Source organism: Cynocephalus volans, chromosome 4, assembly GCF_027409185.1.
Source record: "Cynocephalus volans isolate mCynVol1 chromosome 4, mCynVol1.pri, whole genome shotgun sequence".
Lineage (NCBI taxonomy): Eukaryota > Metazoa > Chordata > Mammalia > Dermoptera > Cynocephalidae > Cynocephalus > Cynocephalus volans.
Window position 1 is genome coordinate 89,114,790 of NC_084463.1, and position 23,867 is coordinate 89,138,656.

The 23,867-nt window shown below is 35.8% G+C and overlaps 1 protein-coding gene across 2 annotated transcripts in view; it reads right to left on the reverse strand.

Annotated features, from left to right (window-relative positions):
• Nucleotides 1-14,674, reverse strand: part of HIKESHI (heat shock protein nuclear import factor hikeshi) — a 35,143-nt gene extending 20,469 nt beyond the window's left edge. Inside the window, exons 1-3 of one of the 2 annotated variants that reach the window (XM_063094595.1) lie at nt 14,483-14,674; nt 13,688-13,738; nt 10,821-11,058 (exon numbers count right to left, since the gene is read on the reverse strand). In XM_063094595.1, the coding sequence (XP_062950665.1) occupies nt 10,821-11,058; nt 13,688-13,738; nt 14,483-14,512 (319 nt within the window). In that variant the 5' untranslated portion in view covers nt 14,513-14,674. The remainder of the gene's footprint in view (nt 1-10,820; nt 11,059-13,687; nt 13,739-14,482) is intronic. The other variant, XM_063094596.1, reaches the window with a different exon arrangement.
• Nucleotides 14,675-23,867: the final 9,193 nt, after the last annotated feature.

Here is a 23,867-nt window from a genome sequence, read left to right on the forward strand (position 1 = left end):
GTTTATTTCTCCTTAAATTTGCTTCAGGAGAGGAAAGACCTATTACACTTAGAATATTAAACTAAAAATCTAAGTATCTAGAGCCTAATTTTGAGCTCTAATCTAGAGTTGTATGTCAAGAACACTCAAGCTTTCTAGATGTCAAGAGCCTCAACAGTAAAAGTAAGGAATTAGATTAAATTATTTGGGGCCTTCCATTCTAATACTCCCTGGCTTAGCCTGTTATACTTGGCAAGGATATGCTCAATTAATTTTTTATGTAGTACCAAGTACACTGTACCTTTATTATGACTCTCTAAAAACTGCCATGACCATCGTGATCCATTATCCACATTCAGTACTCTTTCTCCAGGCCTCCTATAGCATTTGTTTTAAAGACCATTTTAATCCAGGAATTCAGTTCCACTTCTAGAAGTTTCTTCTATAGAAATTCACTGCTAAAAAATATGTACAAGGTTATGTGTAAGAATATTGTAGCATTGCTAGTAAAACAAAACAAAACAAAACAAAAAAACGGAAATGAGCCAAATTTCCATCAATAGGAAATTAACTAAATAAATTATGGGACTGCCATACAACATAAACCTTTATCTATACATACTGCCTAAAAGCAGACTCTCCAAACAAAATAATCAATCTTTGTGAAATTCAGCTGTTGAAAACCAGTACTAATAATACCCACCTCTAAAGGTTGTTGTTAAAGATTAAATAGATAATACATGTGAAAGCCTAGCAGAATACACTGCACACAAGCAGATACTCAATTTATGTTACCCTTCACTTATCCTTCAATCGTTATAAAATCTTCCTAACTGGCTTCTCTGTCTCTAATCTAATAAGATTCTCCAAGCCATCCCAGACAATAATTTTCCTAAAACATCTTTTTAATATCATTCTCTTGTTCAAACACTTGCCTACCAGAAAACGTTTAAACCCCATATAGAATAACCATCCACACAACAGTTACCTATACTTTTAAAATCACTTCACTTTTAAAACCTCACCTCTCCCCTCAAATATGAACCTATCACACCACCCTTAAAAGTCTTCACTGTCACTTCAAAGTGCATCGTTGCATATTACTACTTTTAGGATTTTATCTCCAAATGAAATTCCCATCCTATTTCCATCCCATCCAAATTTTACCCATACTTCAAGTTCATGCTCCAGTATAATCTTCCATAGATATGTTCTCATTTATTTCAACTCATTATTCTGCTTCCTCTGAACACTGTCTTGGAGTTGTATTTTAATATTCACACACACACACATATACAGATCACAACTAAGAGTAGGCATCAATTTGAATCACAAGTGCTAAGAATGAAATAGACATTCAATTATTACTTGAGGAATGAGATATACAACAAAGTCTCAACAACATAAGCAGATACTTTTTTTCTTCTGTAATTTATTTAATAGAAATGCCTAAAGTAATTCCTAGTATATTTCCCAAGTTTCTACAATGTAAATAGACATTTTAAGAATCATGATATAGTAAAAGACCTATAGCACCTATACAAGGGTATTTCAAAAAGTTTGTGGAAAAATAGAATCAAAAGGTAATACAAATCCTTCCATGAACTTTTTGAAGATCCCTCATACTATAGTACCTGCAGCGCCCCACTTTTTTAACAAAAGTTCTACAAAAACAAAATTTGATTTTGTTATATTCCCTTATATGTACTAACTTGAGTTTGCATACACTTCCTATAATCTAAAGAATCTCTTTACATAGAACCCCCAGTTTTTCATAATTCTTTATGAAGTTTTAGGTTAAATGTCTCTTTCACTTTATAAAAACCAAGCATAGCATCTAAAGCCAAAATAGTAAGGGATTTACTTAAAACTTTCCAAATTCTCCCAACTACCAAATTTTATCTCCTAAGCACGTGTCAGTTTTTTTGTTGTTTTGTTTAGGATTTCTATATCTTCTGCTAAAAAAAAAAAGAAAGAGTTGATAACACCAAGGTCAAGGGTTCAGATCCTCATACCAGCCAGCTGCCAAAAAAAGAAAGAAGTTTCTACTTTTTTGTTAATAGCTAAACCTTCATTTTATATTTTCAAATTTAGTCCTATCTTAGTTCTTAACCATCTCCTACAGACTATAACAGCATCAAGGCAAAAATGTTGTATTTATCACATAACTCCTTTTCAGAAGCCAAGAGTCAGCCCTCAAGCAAAATAAAAACTCACAGTGGCTGGTTTCATGACCCTCTAACAACAAAATTCTCCCAAGAGAGCTCTCTTAATCATCCCCAACCAAAATTGTTCTGTGCAAAATTAAGAAATCTGTTCATCATCCAGTACAGAATCATAAACATTGCCAAAATTCCTTAAATGAAATTGTCTTCACTCTAATAACTCTCTACCTTTCCTGCTCCCATAAAATTCTGCTAGATGTGTTACTTAATAAACTCTTAGTTTAATCATAACTGCCTGAAGTTACTTCAGCAAGTCCTTTCCACCTGATCCACCTGATGTATCAGCTAGGCTTGCCCAATATAATCAAACTTAAACCCTAAGGCTTGAAAGAGCACCTCATAGGTTGAAAAATATAAATCCATTACAAATCCACATATTCTTACATTTTAATAAAAAACACCATTTCCTGCAATGAACATTAGGTCTCATCTTTTATATACAAATTAAGAATTCTAATACTTTAAATATTCAAAATATGCTTTTCCAAACTTACTATAAACAACCACCCAAAGTATTTTAACAGCATTTTATCATTTGATGCTGATGTGCACTGTATCTAAATATTTTAAGCTTCTTTATTTTTCATTAATAAAGCATTATACTTTACCATCACAAATATTGCCTTGAAAATTTGCTTTTATGGAAAAACGATCAATAGCTGTGTTATAATGGAAATGATAAGACACTATTTTTTAAAAGTGGGAGAATAAAAGAACTAGTCTTATTATCATAATGGAGATAAATCCATTTTCCCATATTAGATCGATTATTACTCTGGGAATAAGTTTTAGACTGTTTTATCTAACTCCACAATGGAAAATATATCTCACTGAGAAATTATGATTTTTAAAAGTTTTGGTTACAGTAATTGGATTAATTCATTTTTGATTGTTGAGTTTTGTCCAGATTAGATGAAATAACCCAGTAAGGAAATGTCTGGGTTCTTTGAACCTAGAGTATCTCTTCAATCTCTTAAGTTTCACATGAGAAAAGGGGAGACAGCCAAAGGCAGTGCAAAAAGAACAGAAAAAAGCACTTGTCACTGTTTCCAAAGCATCTCTTGCAGGGAATACACTGTTGATCATAAATGAAAAGAGATGTTGTCCCCATTCCAAACTCAAAATGTTGACAAAGGTGTGGCAAAGATAATAGAAGGTAAGGTACAGACAATCAAATGGACAACTTAATTGGTATGTCTTCAAAAACCACCAATGTTTCCTGGTCTACTGGCTGTGACAGTAGAATATTTGTCGCTGGCTGTGACAAATATTCCAATATTCACCTTAATCAATGCATGAGTTTGGGTACAAAACAAGCCTGCTAAATTCTATATTTTCCAACTATGTAAAAAGTTAACAGCTGGCTATTAGCCAATTGCTATACAAACAAAACCTACCAATTTATATTTAAGGCACTACTACCATCATGCCCCACAGGCTTCTCAAACCCAAACTGAAAACATCATCTCTCTCTTCCCCCAAATTAGTTGCTCCTCTTCCTGTACTGTTTATTACTATAAATATTTACCAGTATCCATCTAATCCTTCTATCATGTCTTCCAAGTACTGCTTAATTGTTAAAACCATAAAGGTATATTTCCATTTATTTCTTTCCTCTTTAAAAAATCAATACATAAGTACTCATGTATGTTTATATTTTACTTTAAAACAAAGTAGTCTGATAGCTCCCAAGTGAACATCAAGTAAACATGCTTGATGAATAGATGCAGAAAAATGTGTTCATGACTTTGTCTTTTCAACAAATGGTGCTTGAACCACTGGACATCCATTTGCCAAGACAAAAAAGAAAGAGTTTTAATAGATACCTTGTACTAAATACAAAATTTAATTCAAATAGGACCTAGATATAAAAATAAAATCTAAAACTATAAAACTTCCAGGATAAAACCTTTGTGACCTTGGATTAAGGCAAAGATTTCTTAGTCACAACATCAGAAGCACAATCCAGAAAAGAATAAACTGAAAAATTTGACTTCATCAAAATTAAAAACAAAGACTGAGAAAAAGTATTTTCAAATCACATATCTGAAAAAGAACTTGTAACAAAGATATATATACAGAACTCTCAAAACTCAGTAAGAAAACAACACAATAAAAAAACAAGCAAGACTTAAACAGACATTCACCAAAGAACATATACAGACAGCAAATAAGCACATGAAAAAACGTTCAATATCATTACTCATTAGGGAAATGCAAATTAAAAACACAATGGAATATAACACCAAGTGTTTTGGTGAGGATGTGGAGGAACTGGAACTTTACTATACCACTGGCTGAAATGCAAAACAGGAAAACAATCATGCTGGAATATAGTTGGACAGTTCCTTAAAAAGTAAAACATTCAAGTACCATATGATCCAGCCATTCCACTCCTAGCTATTTCCCCAATAGAAATAAAAGTGTATGTCCATAAAAAGATTTGTAAAGAAATGTTCATAGCAGCTTTATTTTTATGAGCAAAAAACCCCCGCAAATGTTCACCAGTAAGTGAATGGATAAACAAATTGTGGCATATTCATACAATGGAATATTACCCAGCAATAAAAAGGAATAAACTACTAGGGCCAGCCTGTGGCTCACTCGGGAGAGTGTGGTGCTGATAACTCCAAGGCCAAGGGTTTGGATCCCTATATAGGGATGGCCGGTTAGCTCACTTGGGAGAGTGTGGCGCTGACAACACCAAGTCAAGGGTTAAGATCCCCTTACCGGCCATCTTAAAAAAAAAAAAAAAAGGAATAAACTACTGATATATGCCACAACATGAATGATCATAAAAATAATTATGATGAATGAAAAGAAGCCAGGCAAAAAAGAGTACATATTGTATGACTTCATTTATATAAAACTCTAGAAAATGAAAACTATTTTATAGCGACAGAAAGTAGATCAGTAGTTGCCTTCAGTTGGGGAGGAAGAAAGAGAGAGGGGATTAGAAAGGAGCACTAGGAAACTTTTAGGGGCAGTGGATATGCTCATTATGTCAATTGTGGTGATAGTTTCACAGATGTGTAGTTATATCAAAACTTACCAAATTACATACTTTAAATATGTACAATTTGCTGTATGTAAATTATACCTCAATAAAGCTATTAAAATCTGTTAATGACAGAAAAGTAAATTTTCTTTGTTCTTTGGAAGATTTCTTAAGAAAGAATAAAAGCTATAAAATATCAACATCTGCTTAAAAAGGAAACTGAAAAATTAAAATTGGGTCCAATAAATTTTGATGGTATATTAATGGTTAGAATATACCAGATATAAATCTAAAAAAGTCAAAAGGTTTGTAGAAAAATTTAATTAAAAGATAATACGAATCTTTCCATAAACTTTTTGAAGCACCTTCATACACACACACACACATCCACGATTACATAATTCTTTTAAAAAAACTTGAACTACTTCTGAAAGATGCTAGGGTATCAACTCATTTTTTAAACATTCATACATAAAGCAAAAGAATCAAGCATTTATCTTGCCTTTCCTATTATGACTTTACCCCTGGATAACCAAGTAGTAGACATGCAAGTTTTTCTTTCTAGCTAATAAACAAAATGCCTAGTCTACTAGGCATTGCATATAAATGGCTGTTAATTTCACACACAAAAGATAACTATATATGTGCTTCCTGATAGAAAAACATCACCACCTATAATAATCCTGCAAAAGAAATTTTTTAAATTAATTCTTATCAAACCTCTAAATCCAACTAGTTTACCAGAAATAGAGAAAAAAAAATTAAACCTTTGATTTTTGTAAATGATATCTCAGAGACTTATCAACCAACTGCAATGTAAGGACATGGATGTTGACAAAGTATTTTAAAATTTTATATAAATATAAAACGTTTGAAACCACTGGGAATTTGACACAGATATTCAATTTGATATTAAAGAATTACAATTTGTTTTTAGGTGTGATAATAGTATTACATTTTTTTTTAAAGACTCTTGTCTTTTAAAGACACATACTAATACTTTTATAGATTACATATTGTTATTCTGGCATCTGCTTCCAAATAACATGAAAAGGGAGAAGTAAATGGGAATCTAAATGAAGTAACATTATCCATGAGTTGGTCATTTTTAAAGCTGGGCAATGAGTAAAATGGAGTTCAATATTCCATGCGGTCTGCTTTTGTATATGTTTGAAATTTTTATAATGAAAAAAATTTAAAAGTAAGATACCTGTTCAATTTACTTTGTAACTATTTTATATACATAGATATAAAAACACTAAAATTGGCATAGGTCAAATTTCCTCTCATATTGTCCCTGGCGTTTTTTGTTATGGAGGTTATATTAGGTTCAAAATATAAGGCCAAGTAACTTTGCCTCTTTCCTATTCTCTAAAAGTTTATATGATACAAACAATTTGTTTCTTAAAGGTTTAGCAGACTTTGTCAAACAATGTAGGTCTTGTGATTGTTGATTGTGTGTGGAAGGGAGAGGTATATTTTTAATTACCGATTTTACTTTTTCTTTTACATTATATATTCAGGATTTCAATTCATTTGTGAATCAGTTTTTTTTAGTATATATTTTTTTTCTAGAAAATAGCCAATTTCATCTGTTCTTTTGTCATTTCAAATGTATTGGCATAAGGCTGTTCATAAATTTTATTTAAATCTCTACTTATTCATTATTATGGCTCCATTTTCACATTTTTATTAACATTATTTCTGCCTTTTTCCATAAAACATCTTTCTGGTGGTTCTATTAGTCTTTTCAGAGAATCAGATTTTGGTTTCACTGAGCCTCCCTACTGCTTTTCTGTGTGCTCCGTCATTTCTATTTTTAGCATTATCATTTTCTTTCTACTTTCTTTGGGTTGCTTATGTTAAATAGAGATTTCAACCTCTCTTTTCATACATTTACAAAGCCTATGAATTAATCTCCTGGTACTTCCTTATCTGCATTCAATAGGTTTGATATGTGATACTTTTGTTCTGGTTTCTGTATAAGTTTAATTTCCATGATCATTTATTCTATGACATATGAATTATTTAAAAATATTTTTAAATTTCCAAACATTTGACTTGTTAAGAACATTACATTGTGGGTTGCATATTAATTATCTACCATTTGCTGCAACTTGCTTCATGACCTGGTATGTGGTCGAATTGCATAAATTTTCTGTGTACTTAAAAAATGTATATGACCTAATTATTAGTTGCAGGGTTCTATGAATGTCCATGAGCTCAAACTTGTTAACTCTTTTACTCAAGACTTCCATATCTTTACTAACATTTTATCTGTCTGGTTTATCAATCATTAAGAGGTATGTTAAAATATTAATTGGAAGGTTATCTATTCATTATATAAATGTCAATAATTTTTCTTTAACTATTTTGAACGTATGTTACATATACACACAAATTCATGACCTTTACCTTTTCCTAGAAATACCTAATTCTTCCTAGTGAATTATCTCATTCTGAGTGACTGAATCTCTTTATACTTGATAAATAACACTTTTGCTTTAGTCTAATTTTTCTTAAAATTAATATACTTGTGCCAGCTTTCTTTTGGTTCCTGTGTTAGAATGTTTCAGACCCATTACTCATAAACACCAGGGTTGGCCAGTTCTCAGCTGGTTAGAGTAAGCTTTGTAATACCAACGTCAAATGTTTGGATCCCAGTACTGGCCAGATGCCAAACAAACAGAATTATGACTCATTAACAACAATATAATTATCTTATTTGCCCCCCTTTAAAAAAAAAATCTCATCCTTGAGTCTCCATGTTTTCTCTAATAAGTTTAATCTATTTACATTTATTTCATAACTGATAAAGTTGAAATTATTTCCACCATCTTATTTTGTTTTTAATATACTACACTTTTTCTTTTCTTTTCTTCCCTTTTTCTTTTCTTTTTTTCCCCTCTTTTCCTGCCTTCTGTGGACTTACCGTCTTCTCTACTGCATTTCCTCCAGCTACTCTAATGGTTTGGAGGATGTACATCTTTTTTTTGTTTTGTTTTAGTTTTCCTTAAATTTTTAATGGGATTACTTGAAAGTAGAATCAATATTATAATTCTCCTTCTGAAGAACAGGACCTCAGAAAGCTTTAACTCAGATTACTACCCTTCCTGGCTTTATGCATTGCTTTCTAGGAATTATTTATTGTACTGTTTGATATAATCAGGTTGTCCAGATTTGTCTACATGCTTACCAATTTCTTTGCTACTTTGTATCTTGCATCCCTTTCTTCATTCTGGGTTCAATTTTCTCCTATAAAGTACAACTATCTTTAGTAGTTCTTTCAGTACTAGCCTGTGAGTGGTAAACTCTTCATCTCCATCAGAAAATATATTTATTTCTTCTTCACTTTAAAATGATAGTTTTGAAAATTATTTTATTTTTCCATGGCACTTTGAAGATATTATTCTATTGGTTTTTAGCCTCTATTAATGTTCTTGATAAGTTTGCTAAACCAACTGCTATTCAGCTATGAATGACTTCTCTCTCTGGTTGCTTTATTACTTTCTCTTTAATGTTCAGTAATTTCACTAGAATGTACCAAATTATCTATCTATCTACATTTTTTCTACTTATATATTAGCTATTTTTAGGTACAGCCACAGAGAAGAAAAAAAGTGTTTGAGAATGACTACTGTCTTAATTCTCCTAAAGATTGTTCAGAACTAATACCACGCTATATGTATGAGACATTAATTCATTATATACCATGGACACCCATGGATGCTCAAACATTAGCATGCAACACAAATACCTAGGGAACTTATTAAAATACAGACCATTAGACTTCACACCCAGTTCCTGATTCAGTAGGTCTGGAGTCCTGCCAGGAATCTGCATTTTAGTAAGTTCCCAAGAGATTCTGGTGTTGAAAATCAAGGAACCATGCTTTACGAACCACTGCCTTAGGGATTAGGGACGATTATCTCACCAAACCCATACCAAGAAGGACTATTGGGACTTATCCTGCTTCTTAAATCTACAGATTTTATATTTATCATCACTTTAAACAATGTTTAGCTTTAAATATTGCTCTCTCCCATTTCTTCTTGTAGAACTCCAACTATATAAAACAAAAATAGCAGCTAACAATGCAGAACTGCTCCAGTTCATTTTCACAAAGTCCTCAAGCAAAAATAAATAAAACAATAAATTTCATATCATTCCTTTACTGAAAATTGTTCACTGGCAACTCTCCATCTACCAAGCAGTGCTCTTCAAAGAGGGGTACATGAATGGGCTTCAGAGTAGACACAAATTTTTGAGTATTTACATTGTGGTACACACACTTTTTGCAATACTATCAAATAGATCTGTGACTTAAGCATATAAAAATTGTTGACCTATTAAATTCCAAATAAGTCAGTGTGATACATAAAACTTTTCACGATTCATGCCTTTCTTTCCCATACACACTGTGCCTTGTGCCATACTGAGCATATGTGCCACACCATACTTTCAAACTTTTGTCTTATAAACATACTACCTCTATCTAGAAAAGAATACCCCAATAAGTCTCTCATAGGCCTGACCAACTCCTGCTTGCTCCAATATCACCTCCTCCAAGAAGTCTTCCCCAAGCCACTTTAGAGTTAATTGCTTCTTTTTCTATTCTCCCTTAGCACTTTGTACAAACACCCACTAGTTACTAATTTTTGGTCTACAGAATTGTCTTCCTCTATAAAAATATGAGTTATCTCAGACAAGAACTTAATTACCTTTAAATCCCCATAGTAGGTACCCGAATGTTTGCTAAAAATATAAACATGTTACATACATGTTGCCTAAATATAATTTCTCCTAGAACTCCATAGACAATTTCTAGGACAATGTATTTTTATATTTTAAGAATTCTCATGTCTATCTTCATCTAGATTTCTAAGGGAACCAGAGATTCAAGGAGTGAGTAATGGCACCTATAGATTCATTCTCACATTTCTTCACAAAATACCTCAAAGTATCAAAGTGAGGATTGCATCCCTAAAATGTCAACAAAACCAAAAGAACATTGGAGAGGTAAACAAATCTGAGTTCAAAAACCTTAATGGAAGAACATAAGCACTTCCATTCTACTTCCTATACAAGACTACCTGGTTTGTCTGTTCATTTAAAACACAGATGTGGGGCTGAGCCCGTGGCGCACTGGGGAGAATGCTGCGCTGGGAGCGCAGTGACGCTCCCGCCGCGGGTTCGGATCCTATATAGGAATGGCCGGTGCACTCACTGGCTGAGTGCCGGTCACAAAAAAGACAAAAAAAAATAATAATAAAATAAAACACAGATGTGCATATTACAAATTATGAAAAGTTTTCTCTCATTATTTATTAAAACACCTGCTAACTCACAAAAATCCCTTTACAAAGGTACATACCACACAGAGAGAACAATAGTGGCTAGTTCTCTCCAGGGGAATAGTGCAAGAGTCAGGAGACGAGGAAGTCTTTCACTTACTATTTTTCAAATGTTTCTGTATCATCTGCTTTCTAAAAAATAACGTTATGTATTACTAAGCAACCGAAAAAATGTAATGGAAAATAAAAAGCCATATTCCATGTTAGGTTATTTAAGTAAAAAGTCTGATTAATTATGAAACTATTTTAATATAGTATTCTTACCAGATTTAAGACCTGAAATTTTGAAGATGGCACTTGGTTTCCCATTCGTGACAAATCCTAGGAGTTGCCATACTGGCATTCCATTTGAATCAGGATAAGAAAAGTAGACAGATCCTCCCATTCCCTCAGGAAAGGGAATTGTTCCCAGCATAAAAACCACAACATGGTTGATATTTTCATAATCAGGCAAGTCAAAAACAAATTTACCCTCTGCCACTTGCTGTGCAGCTGTTTGCACCTAGAAAATAAGAAACTCGTCTTAGTTCAATACTTTGAGTTTCTATAATTCATAGCACCACTACAAGCTGTATTACCAACATAGTCAATTATAGGCATTTATACTAAGTATAATGTTGGGTTAATCTGACACTCTAATTATGAAACTATCAAATATACTAGAAAGTGTTTATTTTAATACAGAATCCAAAGATACATATTTAACCCTAAAATGATCAGTTAATACAAGCTTTTAAAAATATAACTAAATTACTTTAGAAATGCCCTGAAAGAATTTTATTTACATAAATAAATAAATACAGCTTCAGAACACTGTAAAAATGAAAGATTGTTCAAAACACCACACTACCAAGCTCTTACCCTCCAGTCTGAAGGTAAAGAACCTTAGGTAATTAAAATGGGTAAGCAATCCAGAAGTCATTATATTCAATCCTCATTATTAGCAGCTTCCATATTTGCAAATTCCCTTACTCACTAAAATATATTTGTAACCCAAAATTAACACTTGCTCTATTTCTGTGGCCATTCATGGACATGCTTATAGGCAGAACAGCAAAAAATGAGTTGCCTGACACACATTCTCAGCTGAGGTGGTACAAGGCTATGCTGTGCCTTCTTGTTTTGGCCCTCAAACTGTGAAAAGTGTCCTTATAGCAGTCCACTTGGTGCTACGTTTGTTTGCATTTTTGAGCTTTTTGCTGGTGATTTTGCTGCTTCGAGTGGCCAAGCTAAAGTAATGGCTAGTGTTCGTAACTACAAGAAAGCTATGACATGCCTTACAGAGAAAATACAGGTGTTAGATAACTTTTGTTCAGACACGAGTTATAGTGCTGTTGGCCATGAGTTGCATGTTAATGAATCAACAATACATATTAATTAAAATGTTTTTAAACAGAAACACACATAAAACAAACTTATGATAGGATGATTGAAAATGCTGTGAGCAAAGGTTCATAAGAACCTAACCCTGTAGTTCTGCTAGGAGCAATGATTCAGTACACACCGTTTCAGTGTTCACAGAGACTTTATAGAACACAACTTCTGAGAAGAATGAGATCAACTGTATGTAAAATGTAAAAATTCTACTTTGAATTTGGTATGTGGGAACTTGTAAGTTTCCTGACTCATTTTATAAACTAATTTTCTGTTCTAGAATTGGACGTCAATGAATAAAATGAGATTTTATTATCTTATTTTGAAATTTGAGAAATCTTTTCACAGAAAAAAATCCTTTTACACTTTTAGAAAATTATTGACAACTGCTATTTCATATCCATTAGCAAAAAGAAATATTAATTCTGAGAGCACTCAGGTAGATACACCATCAAGAATTTACCTTATATAAGGTTTTTTGGTTTTGTTTTTTAAATTACTATTGTCACTCTATTCACCAAAACACCAAATCTAATTACTATTATTTTTCAAGACTAAATGCTCAATTCTTATTATCTAGAATGCTACTTATTTTCTGTTCCTAATATTTGTTTGTTAATAAAATGCTTATTTTCCCCCTCTATAATACCCTATCTTTTAATACAAAGAAACTTAAGAAAAATATACTGGTAAATAACATCATCTATGTATAAGTTATAAAGTAATATCAATTACTCTAAATTAAATCCCAAGAGACCAAGACTAAATGTCCTTAAAGTCAAGTTTTGATTCCCTCCTCTGAAGGTTTCTGACCCAATTAAAAACCCTCCAGTATAAGTATAAAGAATAAAACAAAGGAAGAACATAAATATAAACCAAATTGCTTATATTAGTATTAGATTCAATTTCGCCAGCTTTTGCATGCATATAACATTAGAAAATGTAGAGAATGATGCTATTTATGAGTCTTAAAATTATCTGACTGAATTCTTAACTGTCAACTCTGTACAAGGCACCAGACATTCTTTAAATCTGTATTACAACACACTAATCTTTGACCTTAAGAAAAAAAGGTACCTCTTTAAGAAAAAATTGTCGAGGAATGAAAACTGGGTTCATAACTTTAGATAAGTGAACTTTTCTGGTAACAAAATAATGTAGTTAAGTTTTGAGATGTTGCTACATCTATTCGCCCTTCATTTTGATTATTGTGTTCTAACACTCCAGAATTAAAGAACCAAACACCACCAAAAACTCTTGCCTTGAAGGGAACCCCTACTGATATCCATTACAGAGGTTAGGTGTTGGGTAAACAGACACAGGTATTGCTATAACTTAAATTTCCTTCCAAATCAGTTGACAGCATGAGAGATACACGGATTCCATATGGCCCTTTTATTCTTTAAAAAATACACACACTTTTAATGTCATTAATTAATGACACTCATCTGAATCCCACACTCATTCCAGGTTGTTCTCTTCATTTTCCCTATCAAAAACTGGGACAATCCAAAATTATTTCGCCAGGATTACAAATTCACACCATCACCACCAGGGGCTCCCCAGTCACTCCGACAAACTTTCTGAGGCTAGTTGTCCCCAATTTATCTTTGTGTTTCTTAGAACAGTACAGGTTACAATACTTTATCAAAAGTCGATGGAAGAAAAAAAACCACACAATTCAACAAAGGGGCTGCCACATTTCACAAAGAAGGGAGAAAGAGAGAGGAAAAAAAAACAAAAACAAAAACAAAAACCTGTAGGTGAAAGGACTCAGGTCCGAAAACGATGTCTGGTCTGGGTGGTTTCTGAGGAAGCAAACAATAGTTACTCTCCAGATTATTCCTAAACAATTCCAAGTGCTGATCTCATTTAATTCTAATAATCTGGCAAGGTATGCTATCTCTTTTGACAATCAGGAAACGCATTGCTCGCATTCTTCCCTGGTCATCTCAGATATGGCTCACACGTAAATTTCAGGTATTTCTATCAAACAACTTCCAGTTACGTTAAGCATATTTTTACCAGGGTCCTTCCAAAGGAACCCGGCAAATACACACTGCCCGAGCACCTTAATTTTTGACAGTTTGCTACGGACTACATTAAATCCCTGGTTTACCTGTAACTCGCGTTATGAGTTTAGGTATTTATCTGCCGATTGAGTTTAAATTCCTCAACTACAAAACAGCTAGAATGACCATCTGACTGGTCCTGAGGATTAAGTCTGAGGCGCCAAATAGGCGCTACAAAGAAGGCTGAAATAACAAGTAATTGACAAAATGCGTGCACAGAAATCAGCCCAGTACTTGGTATAAAATGCACACACAATAAACAGCAGCTAATATTATGACAACTTACTATTCAAATGAATCTGAAGAGCTGGGCAAAAGACAGCACCCCAGCGTCCCACTATCCATCCTCACACCCCCAGCCAAAAAACAGACAATTGAATGGGTCTCCCCTTATCCCTAGCACCGGCGCACCATCCCCTCACCCGGCTTTCGCCCTCAGTACCGTGACCCCTTCCTAAGACCATCCGACCCCATCCTCACCAGCCTCCCTGCCACCAAGCAGCCAAACATGGCGGCAGCGGCTCCGCTCAGCCGGCGGGGACTGGAAACCTGCGACTAGATCTTGGGGGTACTGCCCTGTCAAGCCCAAGAACTTCCAGAACTTGCGGGAGGTCGCCTGCCGCTCCACTAATAGCGACTGGGCGGGCAGCAGGAACGCCTTCTACCCCTACGACCTCTGACCCTCCCTTCCTAACCAGCACGCCTCTCAAGCAACGAGTACTTCCGGGACTTCCGCCCAGTTCCCCCTCCTAAGGGAGAAAGGCGGGACAGCGCCAGTGTAAGACTACAACTCCCAGAGCGCCCTGCGCCTGTTTCCGGCAAGGGTATCCAGGGGGATTTTTCTCTGTGCATGCACGCTGGGTCCGAAATTACTGAGTACAGTGCTGGGAGGAAATGTTCTATCGTTTATGTAACATTTTAGAGATTAATAGTGAGATTTGATAATCATCACTTCACTAGATTCTTACAAAAACCCTATCAGGTAAGTTTTATAATCTCCATTTTATAGGCGAGGAAATTGAGGCTCAAAGTGACAAGCCCCAGACCTTAACACAGCAGTTAAGTGTTGGAATCTAAATTCAAGTCCTGATTCAAATCCAGGATTATTTCTGCTACACGGTATCTAAGAAGTACTAATTTTTAACCAATTGTTTTGTACTTGTTTACAATTTTACTGTACTTTCCAGCTTCACTTAGTTCTACCACTAATTTGCTGTACAACTGTGGGCAAGTTATATAACATCTTTGTGCGTCAGTGTCCTGTTGGCAAAATAAGAGTAATAATTGTGCCTATGTCCTAGGGTTGCTCTGAGGATTCGGTTTAATATATAAAACGCTTAGTGCCTGGTGGTATATTTTTTCTAATTGTTCTCAGCATGACGGAAAAACGGGTGAGAGTTGGGCTTTGGAGATTAGGCCGGCCTCAATGAAAATTACAGGTAGAGAAAGATACTACTACTTTGAATAAAGACATTGAAAAGCTCCGTGGGGGGGCGGAAGAATAGTGCCTGGTGGTGCTTAATTAGTGAGAACTGTATTGTAAAATGCCTATTTTTTTTCTGTATGCAAGTGCAGAAAATGTTCGTAGGAAATACAAAACAATAGGTAGAAGAACCGGCATCAAGTACTGATTGCCACCAGCTGTAAGAAATAGAGATCTAAATAAATGGGAAAACATCCCATGTTCATGGGTCAGAAGACTTAACATTAAGATGGCAATGCTCCCCAAATTGGTCTACAGATTCAACGCAATTCCTATCAGAATCCCAGCTGACTTCTTTGTAGAAATTGACAACCTGATTCTAAAATTTATAAGCAATTACAAGGGACCCATAATAGCCAAAACAGTCTTGAAAAAGAAGAATAAGGAACATTCACACATCCCAATTTCAAAACGTACTGGAAAGCAACAGTAATCAATACAGTATAGTATTATCAGAAAGGCAGACTTATTCATGAATGGCATAGAATTGAGAGTCCAGAAATAAAACCACATGTCTACGGTCCACTGATTTTCAACGAGAGAGCCAAGACCATTCAAGGAGGGAAAGACTAGTCTTTTAAACAAATGATGCTGGTACAGCTGGATAGCCACATGCAAAAGAATGAACTTGGACCTTACTTCACAGCACATATAAAAACTAAAAATGGATCAAAAATCTAAATGTAAAAGTTAAAAAGACAAAACTCTGACGAAAACAGTGTCAAACCTTCATGACACAAACTGAGAGGCTTACAACCACAGAAACTTATTTTCTCACAGTTCTGAAAGCTAGAATTTTTTTTTTTTTTTTTTTTTTTGTCGTTTTTTCGTGACCGGCACTCAGCCAGTGAGCGCACCGGTCAGTCCTATATAGGATCCGAACCCGCGGCGGGAGCGTCGCCGCGCTCCCAGCGCAGCACTCTATGTGCGCCACAGGCTCGGCCCTGAAGGCTAGAATTTAAACTCAAGGTAGGTGTTGGGAGGGCCATGAGCCCTCTGGAGGCTCTGGGATAGAATCTATTCCACTCCTCTCTCCTGGCTTCTGTTGGTTGCCAGCAGTCTTTGGCATTCCTTGACTTACGATGCATCATTCTAAACCCTGCCTTTGTTTCACATGATGTTCCTCCTTCTGTGTCTCTGTGTCTCTTATACCTACCCCAGTCATTATATTTGGGGCCCACCCAAATCCGTATGACCTCAACTGAAATTGATTACATCTGCAAAGGCTATATTTCCAAAAAGGTCACATTCATAGGTACCAGAAGGTCATGAATTTTTTGGCAGGATACTATTCAACCCACTACTGATCTGAATAGACATTTCTCCAAGTAAGATACATAAATAGCCTATAAACTCATGAAAAGATGCTGGGCATCATTAGTCATCAGGGAAATGAAAACCAAAATCAAAGTGAGGTACCACTTCATACCCACTAGGATGGCTAGAATTAAAAAGTTAGAAGCAAGGATGTGTAGAAATTGGAATCCTCATACACTACTAATGGGAATGTAAAATGGTGAGGCTGCTTTGGAAAACAGTGGCGATCTGTCAAATAATTATACACCTACGATGTGACCCTGTAATTCCACTTCTAGATATATAGGAGAAATGAAAACATATTAGTGTGTCCACACAAAAACTTGTACATGAGTGTTTACAGCAGCATCATTCATAATAGCCAAAAGATGGAAACAACACAATGTTCATCAGCAGATGAATGGATAAACAAAATGTTGTATATCCATACAATGGAATATTATTCAGCCATAAAAAGGTAAAGTACTGACACCTGCTACAATATGAATATACCTTGAAAACATAATGCTAAGTGAAAGGAAACCACAAAAGACAACATATTATATAATTCCACCCATATGTAAAGTCTAAAATAGAGAAATCTTTAAAGACAGAAAGTAGATTAATAGTTGCTTAGGGCAGGGGGTAAGGGGCAGAGAGATGCGGAGATAGAGGATGACGACTAAAGGTTACAGATTTTCTTATTTTTAACCAACTTAACCATTTTTTTAGAATACACTAATGTTAACTATATGTATCTTGTGCAACAGATCTTTAAAACTTTTTTATTTTGCAAAACTGAAACTCTATACCTATTGAAGAATTCCCCTTTTTCCCTTCCCTCAAGACTTTTTGAGGTGATGAAAATGATCTAAAATTGACTGTAGTGATGGGTGTACATATTTGTGAATATACTAAAAATGTTGATTTATACATTTTAAATGGGGGAATCATATGGTATGTAAACTATCTCAATAAAGTTATTTTTAAAATCAGTACCACTTACAATACAAAAAAAAAAAAATTCTGTGAAGGTACCTATGAGCAAGTAGGAAGTCCTGAAGTGGGAACAGGAGAATTACATGAAAGTCCTTCCCCCCCTAGCTCCAAATACTAGTATCAAGGCTCATATACCCCCAGGTAGGAGACTTGAGGGCCCTTCTCAGGAAAAACTGAACACCCCAGAGATACAGATATCTTGGAGTCCCCAGTGACAAAACTGACAGGCTGATTAATCCTACTATAGTGAAACATTCCAGTTACTAGCTCTCCCCACATTTTTTGCTATAAATAGAACATGCTGCCAAGGATCACCAGACATTTGAGGAAAACCTCTATCATGAAAGAGAAAGACAAAGGCAAACAAATGGGGGAGGGGGGTTCTGTAGAAACAAAAACAAGCAAAAAAATTTAATAAAACTTTATGGATATTGTTAATAGGCAGACAGACAGAGACAGAGAAAGACTATATCATCAAAACGAGAATAGAATACTATAAAAGGAAAATTAAAGAACAAGATAGAACCTGTGAAAATTAAATATGAGGGCTGAAAAGACAGTTTTTAATTATTAGAAGGATTGTTAAATAAGATCAAGGAACTATTGCAGACAGGAGAACAAAAAGAAAGAAATGAAAATCAGTAAAGAAATAAAATTAGAAGCTCAGTACCTGAGTTTCAATATTTGACTAATGGGAATTTCTGAGAAAATAAACACTGGACAGTAAATGATCAAAGAAATACTATTCAACAAAATCCCAGAAGTGAAGGACATGAGTCTCCAGAAAGAGGCTTAAAACCCACACCAAGGCTCATCCTCATGAAATTTCAGAATGCTTGGAATAAATAGAGATTCCATAAAGCTGGAAGAAAAAGTCACATACAATGATTTGGGAACCAAAGTGAATTGACTTCTGTATAGCAACATAGGCAGCTGGAAAATAAAGGGGGAAAGCCTCCAAAATTCTGAATCTAAATGAATTCTCAAATTATATCTAGAATTCAATATCCAGCTAAAATTCCAATCAAGTATAAGGATAGAATGAAGATATTTTTATAGCTGTAAAGTCTCAAAAAAATTACCTTTCATCTACCCTTTTCTCAGGAACTTACTGGAGAATGTGGTCCTCCCAAACAAGGGGGAAGAAACCAGTGAAAAGGGAAGACATGAGGCTGAAAATACAGGAGATTAAACTAATCCCATTCATGAAGGATAAGGGAAGAAAAAAAGAAAATACAGGAAATTCAACTAAGAAAAGTGACAAAGAGAATTTCAAAGGTGATATCAAAAATAAGTCCTGGGAGATAACAGCTATGCAGAGAACAACCATTCCAAGGAGCTTCTACAGGGATTTTTTTCCCCCCCAGGGGGAAAAAAAATGGAACTAATAGATTATTTATATGTTTAACAACATGGAAAAATTAAACAGAGAGGTGTTTCACAGAGCTAATGGATGGATGAAGACTTAGCTTAAGCCAGATATTCAAACTAAAACTGAAAAAGAGGCTAGCTATTATTAAAGCTAGAACAAATAAAATTGCACAATAAAGTGACATAGCACCAAACAATATTTGCATAATTGTACTTGTTCTCTATGGCTGCTATAACAAACTACCACAGACTTGATGGCTTAAAACAAGGCACATTTATTCTCTTACTGTTCTGGAGGTGAGAAGTTTGAAATCAGTTTCACCTGGCCATGAACAAGGAGCCAGCAGGACTGCATTTCTTTAGGAGGCTCTGGGATAGAATCTGTTCCCTTACCTTTTCCAGATTCTAGAGCTGCATTCCTTGGCTCATGGCCCCTTCCTCCATGTTCAAAGTCCACAGTGTAGCACAATGCCTTCACATTCAGTCCTCAGAGTGCCTCTTTCTTTGTATCAAATATCCTTCTGCCTCTCTCTTGTAAAGATATTTGTGATTGCATTTAGGGCCCACTGGGATAATCCAGAATAACTTTAAAGTCTCAAGATCCTTAACTTAATCATATCTGCAGAAGTCTCTTTTGTCATGTAAGGTAATATTCAGCTTCCAGGGATTAGGACATGACTATTTTGGGGGGCCATTATTCAGCCTACCACAACAATTTTAATAAAATCTCCAAATGTGGATTAAGTAAAAGTTGTTATTTAACTACATTAAGAAGATGGAAGAAGAGGAAGAGAAGGTGTAAATATAAAATCCTCTTCTAACACAGTATGTCAAAACTAATGAATCAAAAGAGAGCAGCAGTTGCATATTACTTTATGAATTACTTAGAATAATGAGAGAAATATAAGACAGCTAAAAATGTTAAAAATTGCTTCTGAAGAATAAGAAAACTACTTTTTAAAAAAAGCTTTTTTGCACTGTTTGACTTTTAAACTATGTACCTATGTTAATAATAAATTTTAATTTAAAAAAAGGTTTTTTGTTTATTGGTTTTTTGGCAGCTGGCCAGTTTGGGGACTTTTATCGACGTTTCTAAAATGGTGGAACTGGATTTACATAATCTCTAAAATTCCCTGTAGTGTGTATTCCATGATTCGATGTTTCTTTAATATTATGTTTTAAGTCACAGCATCACAGTCTCCGAACTTTTGCTGCCTGGAGCAAACACTGTAATGAAATAATCAATAATGATCAAATTAATGTAAGAATTTCAACTCAGAGTAGACATATTGGTGATATGAAACTTTTCAAATGATAGTTTTCTCTTAAGGACAGATCCAAGTGGCTTTCCCTGTTACCCTATTATATTGCTAGGGCTAGGGCTCACAGACTCTTCAAGCCCATTGTACAGACTGGGTCTCAAACCCTTCACACACAGGTCCACGAGCTAGGTAACAGGAAAAGATCCTGGGAGCTCTGGGTAAAAAATTAATAGGCTTAGGGCCAGCCCGTGGCTCACTCGGGAGAGTGTGGTGCTGATAACACCAAGGCCGTGGGTTTGGATCCCTACATATTGATGGCCGGTTGGCTCACTGGGTGAGCGTGGTGCTGACAACACCAAGTCAAGGGTTACGATCCCCTTACCGGTCATCTTTAAAAAAAAAAGAAAAAGAAAAGAAAAGAAAAAAAAATTAATAGGCTTTATTCAGCTCTAGGAGTAGCCGCCCTCGTGACCTCCCAGAGCATCCCAAGAAGCACCATGTATCAGAGCCATTAGTACTTTATACTTAGGTCCACAACCCAGGACACCTGGGTGTCCATACACAATTACATTAGATAGTAACCAAGGAACACCTGAGCGCATGTGGATATTTACAGCAAATGCTCAGCAAGATTCTGAACATCTTAGGGATCCTGACCATTTTCCTATATTTTCCCTACAATCCACCCCTTCAGGGTCCCTTGCCATATAATCTACATGTTCAGAATCTTCCACAGTGTTCCCTTAGCGAGGATAAATGACCCTTGTATTCATATAACCTACTGTCTGTTCAATATGTCCCAAGACTTGTCCCGTAGTTCTATCCTTTTAACTATTAGCCGCACATGTCCGGTTAGTAGTCATCATTGGGGTGATATTCCATGGGAATCCTGTAGCCATACTGATAGGAAGTTCAGTGCATATTCAGCAAGCTGACACATTGGCCGCATGAATATATGTTGGTGCCCGCAGCCACAACATTATGGGCGAAAAGACAAAGGTTATTGGTACCAATAGGGGAAGTTCTCGCCCCTCTGGTAGGATACATGCCAGTTTGCCATCCTGAGAAAGAATCGTTGCAGGAATAGGTATCTTACCTGGTTTATGATACCATACATTATCTGCTAACACTTGGATCTGTAGGTTCTACATGCAACAGTATAGGGGAACTCATAATTGGCCATAATGATAATACAAATGTGCCCTTTGGAATAGAGTGCTTATTTGTTCCAGGCCAGGTTACCTTTACTCGGGGAGGCCAGGTACTTGTCACTCAAGGTGGAACTTGCAAGTCTTCTTCTAATCCTTTCCCCCAAGGCCTTATTAGGCTGTTGGGAAAATATAGGAAAATGGTCAGGGCCCATGGGCCCAGGTGTTCCTTGGTTATTGTCTAATGTAATTGCGCATGTGTACCCAGGTGTCCTGGGTTATGACTTAAGTATAAAAGATGAGTGGCTCTGATCCACGGAGCCCCCCAACCCCGGGATGCCTCTACTGGTGCTGGAGGCTGTTGCTACCAGGGCCCCCAGGACCCTCTGAGAGGCTGCTGCCACTGCCTGACCTGTTAAACTGCTTGACCTGTAAGCTGCTGCTGCTGCTGTTGGTGAGGACTGAGCTCCTGTCGTCTGCCAGTGGCTCCTGGGATCTTTCCCAGTTACCTAGCGTGGACCTGCATGTGAGATCTATGACACAGCCTGGCATGTGAGGGTCTGGTGACCCAGTCTGTACAATGGGTTTGAAGGGTCTGAGCCTTAGCCCTGCAATACAAATGGAAACTTAGTATAACTAAAATAATGAAGTGTTTTGGCTTTAGTTATGAAATGCTTAGCCATACAATTAGTGTAACTATTGCCTAACCCTACAATTGGCATAGTCATGTAGCTTTACAATACTCCAGCATCTACCCCCTCATAAGCATTTAATGGTTATTTAATGGATGAATGAAAATATATATCAAGAATCATTTATTATGCCTGAAGTCGACATTGACAACAGTCTAATTAGGGAGCCTAACACTTCTTGACTCTGAGCCCTTCAAGAACAGAACTCTACCTCTGCCCCCCAATACCTGGATACAATAGACCTTCTCTACACATTCATTGATTAAATGTCCTATGTCATAGAAGTTTGCCTACTTTCCAGCAGAGAGTGCCCATAACCAGGTGGTCTGGGCCCTGGGAGCTCTCCTTTTCCACTTTTCAGCTTCTTCTTTGCTGCCTCTCCTACCACATTCCCACTTGGAGCCAAAGATGCAGGGATAGCTCAAAAGAGGGACTTTTCCATTGTCAGAACTTCAGTGTCTTCCCTATCTCAGCTTCCAGCACCTAATGGGGGGGCTGAGAATATGCTTCTATTATCAGAGGAAGCTCTCTTAGGTCAGCGTTAAGCAAAGGCCAGGTAGTAAATATTTAGGCTTTTCAGGCCATAAGGTCTCTTTCCTGTCATTCCCCCAAACATCAGAACTGCTGGAACACCCAACCCTGAAGCCTGCCCTACATCTGTACTTCTGGCTGTGCAAGATAATGCATTCCTTTATTACTTAAGCCAATTTTAGTTGCTTTATTATTACTTATAGCTGAAGATATAATTAACACAATCCCCCACAACTAAAATATAAGCTCCAAGGGGCCAGGGAGCTTAATAAGTAAATAAGAGAAGGAATAAGTAAAAGAATGGGTGTGGGTGTGACTGTGCTCCAAAAAACTTCATTAACAGACAGCTGGCCAGATTTGGCTAACCTGTGCTTTAGGTAAACTAGGCACTGCCTGGGGCAGTGGTTTTCAAACTTTTAAGGAGCACCACCAGAATCACCTGTAGGCCATGTTAACTAAAATACTAATGGAAAGAACTCACTTGAGTTTCTGGTGAGTTTCTCATTCAGTAGGTTGGTCTAGGGTAAGGCCAGAGAATTTTAACTTCTAGTAAGTTAGGATTGCCAAATAAAATACAGAATGCTCCTATGTCTGATATTTGAATATCAGACAAATAATTTTTAGTATGTCCCAAATATTCCATTATTCATTATTTATCTGAAATTCAAATTTAATCTGGCATCCTGTATTTTATTTGCTGTATCTGGTAGCCCTAGAGAAGTTCTCAGGTGATGCTGATGTTGCTGGTCCAAGAATTACACTTTGAGAAACACTGGACTACATAGTCTCATACATAACAGGGGCCTCGCTAATTCACAGGTTTGGAGCTGGAATAAAATAAATACCCATCAATCCAACTCAAGAATTCTGCACACTCAGTCCATATATGTGAACATATGCCTACTTTATTCACAAAAGGGTTTTTTGCCTAGACGCTAAGTACACATTAATTTTCGACAGTTGTTTATTCACTGTGCACTTACTATATGTAACTTTATTTTAGGATCTAGAAATACAGCAAGGAACAATGAAGACCAGGACCCTTGCCCATAGAGCTGACAGTGGTTTTTTGGGGGAAGACAT